The sequence below is a fragment of the Pseudochaenichthys georgianus genome, unplaced genomic scaffold (assembly GCF_902827115.2).
Source record: "Pseudochaenichthys georgianus unplaced genomic scaffold, fPseGeo1.2 scaffold_687_arrow_ctg1, whole genome shotgun sequence".
Classification (NCBI taxonomy): Eukaryota; Metazoa; Chordata; class Actinopteri; order Perciformes; family Channichthyidae; genus Pseudochaenichthys; species Pseudochaenichthys georgianus.
In genome coordinates, this window is record NW_027263241.1 from 8323 (window position 1) to 15000 (window position 6678).

General features: G+C 42.7%; 1 protein-coding gene across 1 annotated transcript in view; it reads left to right on the forward strand.

Annotated features, from left to right (window-relative positions):
- The first annotated feature begins 314 nt into the window (after positions 1–314).
- mtss1 (MTSS I-BAR domain containing 1) overlaps positions 315–6678 on the forward strand; it is a 26480-nt gene continuing 20116 nt past the window's right edge. The window contains 4 exon segments of the mRNA XM_071202661.1: positions 315–360; positions 4988–5072; positions 5873–5964; positions 6128–6202. Coding sequence (XP_071058762.1) covers positions 315–360; positions 4988–5072; positions 5873–5964; positions 6128–6202 — 298 coding nt within the window.

Sequence of the window (6678 nt, forward strand, 5' to 3'; positions counted from 1 at the left end):
ACACTAAACATGAGTTTGTTAACGTCTACTTTAGCTGCATTAACTTAATTAACGCAATGATCCAGACCTTAATGTTCTCTGAGCTGCAACAGGGAGGGAGAGGTGAACAAACCAAACACACCTCGCCACACCTTTACCGTTTAATACACGCAACATACCTGTGTGTATGTGTGTGTGTGTGTACCTGCCCTCTGCCACGTTGTGTGGATGATGATGATGATGATGATGATGATGATGATGATGATGATGATGATGATGATGGGGATTTTTGTAGCAGAACAGATAGGAAAATAGAGGAGGACATATGAAGGACAATGGGGGGGAAGATGGATAAGAAACAGAGGAATAAGACAGGGGGAGGTAGGGAGGCGATAGGACATAAGGGAGCAAGGAAGGAAGGGAGGGAGGAAGGAAGGAAGGAAAAAAAAAAGGGGGAGTGTAGTGTCAAGTTTTCATTTTGACGTCGCTTAATGTTAGCACTGGAGAAGTTGGAATATTGTCTGTAGTTGTGTTATTCTTGTTTTATTTAACTTTATGTAACTCAGCAGTCACTCAGCGTGTGTGTGTGTGTGTGTGTGTGTGTGTGTGTGTGTGTGTGTGTGTGTGTGTGTGTGTGTGTGTGTGTGTGTGTGTGTGTGTGTGTGTGTGTGTGTGTGTGTGTGTGTGTGTGTGTGTGTGTGTGTGTGTGTGTGTGTGTGTGTGTGTGTGTGTGTGTGTGTGTGTGTGTGTGTGTGTGTGTGTGTGTGTGTGTGTGTGTGTGTGTGTGTGTGTGTGTGTGTGTGTGTGTGTGTGTGTGTGTGTGTGTGTGTGTGTGTGTGTGTGTGTGTGTGTGTGTGTGTGTTGTGCGATTATGGCAAAAATCATAATCACGATTATTTGGGTCAATAATTGATATCACGATTATTTTGACGATTATTCATTGACCATTTATTGAACTTTAAAACAAATAATATTTTACCAATAAACAAGATCAACAAATATGTGGGAGTGCACTTCCAAAACCATACTAAACATATATTAATATGATAAATAAAAATAAATTAGACCAAAATAAATTAAATCAAATATGTTGCAGTGCACTGTCACAACCTACTGAACACTCCTTAACATATAGCCAACATGTTGGTAAAACATATTCAACATATTCCACTCAGTTAAACGTTGAAGGCTGGCCAACCGTCACGGTCCAGAAGTAACAGGAAATAAATGTTGAACTACAATTTAAGACCAAATAAAAAAATGTTTAGGCCACCATGGCACATGCTGGCAGGGCTGCTCATGTCATCTCTTAAAGCCTGTTGACATGGTCTGGTTTCAGAGATGAGCGCAGGCAGGTGACAAGCCACCTGTACTGAAGACCCTCAGCCACGCCCCGACACATGGGGTGACGCCGGCCAATCACAAAGCTTTGATGCGTTCAAGTGCATTATTCTGGCACAGGAAGATTATGTTACAGGACATTAACGATAAAACAGAATATTGTTGTTCTATTTTTAGACACATCTCGCGATCGACTGGTTGGGCACCCCTGGGCGAGACCATAGGTCCGTTGTGGTCGCAAAGTAGTCAGCTGACGCCACATCTCTCTCAACTTCCCCACGGCATGTGTCATATAGTGCAGGCAGCGCAGACCTGCTGCAATAATACCGAGACGGCATCGCGTAACGCTCGTCCAACGTGTTGACAACTTGCTTGAAGCCCTGGTTGCTAACAGCGCTAACTGGGCACATGTCTTTAGCGATGTGAAACGTATCTCCAGGTCTCCCTTGAAAAAGAGATCATTGATCTCAATGGGATTTTACCTGGATAAATAAAGGTTTTTAATTATTTTTTTAATTGTAAAGACAAAGTACTTGCAAATAGTGGAAATAGTTTTACCGTTATTTTTAACGAGTTGCTGCTCTTGTTCTGACATCTTCGCTCGCGCTGAACACTCACAACACATGTCACTCCCACGTGGCCGAGTGGGCTTTCAGGGAGGGGCGAAAGCGCACCCAGCAAAATAATCGTATTTTGTCAATTATGCCGTTTTCATAATCGTCGCAAGCCATAATCGTAATCGCGATTAAAATACGATTAAAATACGATTAATTGCACAGCCCTAGTGTGTGTGTGTGTGTGTGTGTGTGTGTGTGTGTGTGTGTGTGTGTGTGTGTGTGTGTGTGTGTGTGTGTGTGTGTGTGTGTGTGGTGTGTGTGTGTGTGTGTGTGTGTGTGTGTGTGTGTGTGTGTGTGTGTGTGTGTGTGTGTGTGGTGTGTATATAATATATAGACATGGTACAAGCTAGTTTCCTTCTCTCTGTTTGTGTCAACATTTGTTTCCGTCACACACATCTGGACAAATGTTCTTCAAGTTGGCAAAAACTAAAATATAAATCAGAGTTTATTACCCGCCGCCTCATGTTACTCTTCTTCTGTTGAATTCATTGTCTCCCAAAACATTTCCTTGCCGCTGTTAACTCGACGGGACGATGGTGCAAAGTTTTTGGGATGGTTGACTTTATAACTTTTATAACAGTTCAAAGTGCATCGTATCAGGATCCAAGATCTGCTTTGGTTTCCTTTTTATATGGAGCTGTTTGTCTCAAATGATGCGTTCAGGAACCGTAGGAAACAGAGACACAGATATTCTCTGTCAACGGCTTCTGGCTATGATTAATGGTCTAGTTAACGTATGAGTAATTGAATTAATTAATGTATTCTAAACACAATACATTTGAGTTTTTGTATATACATCTCGTTTTCTGAGGATTATCCGGCTCTTTAATGAACAAATATGGCATTTCTTGAATTCCCGTTAATTCATTTGAGAGTTTTGATGCCACCCAATGTGGCATAGCATTCCGTGTGAGTACGTCTTTGTAAATACAACAATGATGACCATTTAAAAACACACCCTGAGATGCCAGTATTTGTTAAAAAACACACTTTTCTATTCGATTAAAGTAACTTTCTATCGTCCATCAAGTCTGAGAATACTTAGTTTTTCATGCAATGTTGACTGCACCCATTTAGTGTGTGTGTGTGTGTGTGTGTGTGTGTGTGTGTGTGTGTGTGTGTGTGTGTGTGTGTGTGTGTGTGTGTGTGTGTGTGTGTGTGTGTGTGTGTGTGTGTGTGTGTGTGTGTGTGTGTGTGTGTGTGTGTGTGTGTGGTGTGTGTGTGTGTGTGTGTGTGTGTGTGTGTGTGTGTGTGTGTGTGTGTGTGTGTGTGTGTGTGTGTGTGTGTGTGTGTGTGTGTGTGTGTGTGTGTGTTCGTTCAGTTAGGGCTGTGCAATTAATCGTATTTTAATCGCGATTACGATTATGGCTTGCGACGATTATGAAAACAGCATAATTGACAAAATACAATTATTTTGCTGGGTGCGCTTTCACCCCTCCCTGAAAGCCCACTCGGCCACGTGGGAGTGACATGTGTTGTGAGTGTTCAGCGCGAGCGAAGATGTCAGAACAAGAGCAGCAACTCGTTAAAAAGAAGGGTACAACTATTTCCACTAAGTACTTTGCCATTACATTTCACATCGCTAAAGACATGTGCCCAGTTAGCGCTGTTAGCAACCAGGGCTTCAAGCAACTTGTCAACACGTTGGACGAGCGTTACGCGATGCCGCCTCGGTATTATTGCAGCAGGTCTGCGCTGCCTGCACTATATGACACATGCCGTGGGGAAGTTGAGAGAGATGTGGCGTCAGCTGACTACTTTGCTACCACAACAGACCTATGGTCTCGCCCAGGGGTGCCCAACCAGTCGATCGCGAGATGTGTCTAAAAATAGAACAACAATATTCTGTTTTATCGTTAATGTCCTGTAACATAATCTTCCTGTGCCAGAATAATGCACTTGAACGCATCAAAGCTTTGTGATTGGCCGGCGTCACCCCATGTGTCGGGGCGTGGCTGAGGGTCTTCAGTACAGGTGGCTTGTCACCTGCCTGCGCTCATCTCTGAAACCAGACCATGTCAACAGGCTGAGATGACATGAGCAGCCCTGCCAGCATTTGCCATGGTGGCCTAACATTTTTATTTGGTCTTAAATTGTAGTTCAACATTTATTTCCTGTTACTTCTGGACCGTGACGGTTGGCCAGCCTTCAACGTTTAACTGAGTGGAATAATGAATATGTTTTACCAACATGTTGGCTATATGTTAAGGAGTGTTCAGCAGGTTGTGACAGTGCACTGCATCATATTCGATTTAATTTATTTGGTCTATTTATTTGTATTTATCATATTAATAATATATGTTTAGTATGGTTTTGGAAGTGCGCTCCCACATATTTGTTAATCTTGTTTATTGGTAAAATATTATTTGTTTTAAAGTTCAATAAATGGTCAATGAATAATCGTCAAAATAATCGTGATATCAATTATTGACCCAAATACTCGTGATTATGATTTTTGCCATAATCGCACAGCCCTACGTTCAGTATTACGTTTTGTGTCAGAGAAGTGTTTGTTTTGAAAAGCAGAGTTTGAGTGCACTGTACACACAATATATCAGTGTCTTATTAAGTGGTATTACATGGCTATTATGTGAGGATTAGTGTTGTAATACGGCGTGTGTGTGTGTGAGAGAGTGAGTGACAATTAAACGAGGCTGTTTGTGAAGGGTGATCTCTTTGTTACATGATCTATGAACACATTCAGACACACACACGTTTCGACACACATTACAAAACCCCTTTTTAAGATCTTATCCTAAATATCATTATATGGACACACACACACGCACACACACACACACACACACACACACACACACACCACACACACACACACACACACACACACACACACACACACACACACACACACACACACGCACAAGAGGATTACCTGTCTTAAAATGTATCATTGTGTCGTCAGCAGGCTTTTATTTTGTAGTTTCTATTCTCCAAAAGTTGAGCTTTATTTTGAAAAGCTATTTGTTGTCCTGTCATTTCAGTTTGTCTTTCAAAGTAAAGCTCACTCTCTGATTGTTGTTGTTCTCCAGGAGCCACTAAGGAGATCGGCTCGGCGCTGACCAGGATGTGCATGAGACACCGCAGCATCGAATCCAAACTCAAGCTGTTCACCACGTAAGACACACACACACACACACACACACACACACACACACACACACACACACACACACACACACACACACACACACACACACACACACTAGCATTGCGTGTGTTATTACATATGGAGGAGGGCCGGTGAAGGTGTGAATTATGTTTTGATGACACATTTGCGACAGTGTGGGAACTGGAACATCGCTGTGTGTGTTGGGGGGGGGGGGCGGGGGTTTGTGGCATCGTCGATGTCACAGTTGCATTACTACCGCTGTCTCTGTCACTACTGTCTGCTGTCATCACAGAAGCTGTCAGTCATATGATCCACACACACACACACACACACACACACACACACACACACACACACACACACACACACACACACACACACACACACACACACACACACACGTACTGCTTTTACATAATATTGCTATCCACTCCAGTTTAATCACTGTTTTTGTATTAAAGTCTGCTCTTAATTTATTACAGTTTTCTAGTAAGTGTAATACCTCACCTCATTAAATCGTCAATCAGAGATACCCAACTTTATTTTGCCTCCTTAACTGTAGTCTTTCTGTGATTTTATGTTATTTAAAATACGATGTCTGCAGAGATAGTTTCATTTTGTGTCTGTTATTCGGTCAAAAAGAGACATTTGAAGACAGTTTTCTGACATATATCCACAAGTGGTCAATACAGAACTGGACATGTCGACCACTCTGAGTCAGCAACACTGAATTACTGAATAATAAAATAACACTAACTATATATTTACTGCATCAAAGGTTTTTAAACACGTCTGTTCCTCTCAGAGCGCTCTCCGAGGGTTTGGTCTCTCCCCTGGAGCTAAAGATGGAGGAGTGGAAGAAAGTGGCCAGTCAGCTGGACAAAGACCACGCTAAAGGTATGCTAACATGCTAACACACACACACACACACACACACACACACACACACACACACACACACACACACACACACACACACACACACACACACACACACACACACACACAGACCTGCACACACACACTCTCCCTCACTGCCTCCTTGTTGTTGTTTGTTCAGAGTACAAGAAGGCCAGAGCGGACATCAAGAAGAAGTCGTCCGACACCATCAAACTGCAGAAGAAGGTGAAGAAAGGTAAGAGCCAATAATATCAGTCTGACTCCTCCCTCTTTTCACCTGGCAGGTAACTCCCTAAATATACATTATAATAAAAACAACCGTATCTCGTCTGTGACATGCCACGGGTCAAACACTCAAAACGACCACGAGAAACTATGTTCCTCTCCGCCATCAGACAGGCGTGTGGCGCAGTGGGTTGTGCGTTGGTGTTCGGATCAGGGGGTAATGTGGAGCGTGAGGGGACATTTGTTTTTTGTGATATTCTTCGTTTGGGGGAAAGAAGAAGTTGTTCTAGTTTTGGATTAAGGAGAAGTGAAAGTAGGTTGTTTTTGTTTTTCATCTTTTGCACCGGAGGCTCTTTCTGCTCGTTGGAGATCATCCTGAACTCAGAGAGCAGACGTTGTTTGGACTTGTTGGTATTTCATTAGGACTTTATTCAGGGCTCTCCTTTCTTGACTTGGGTCTTGTTCCTCTTGACTTGAAACGTGTTG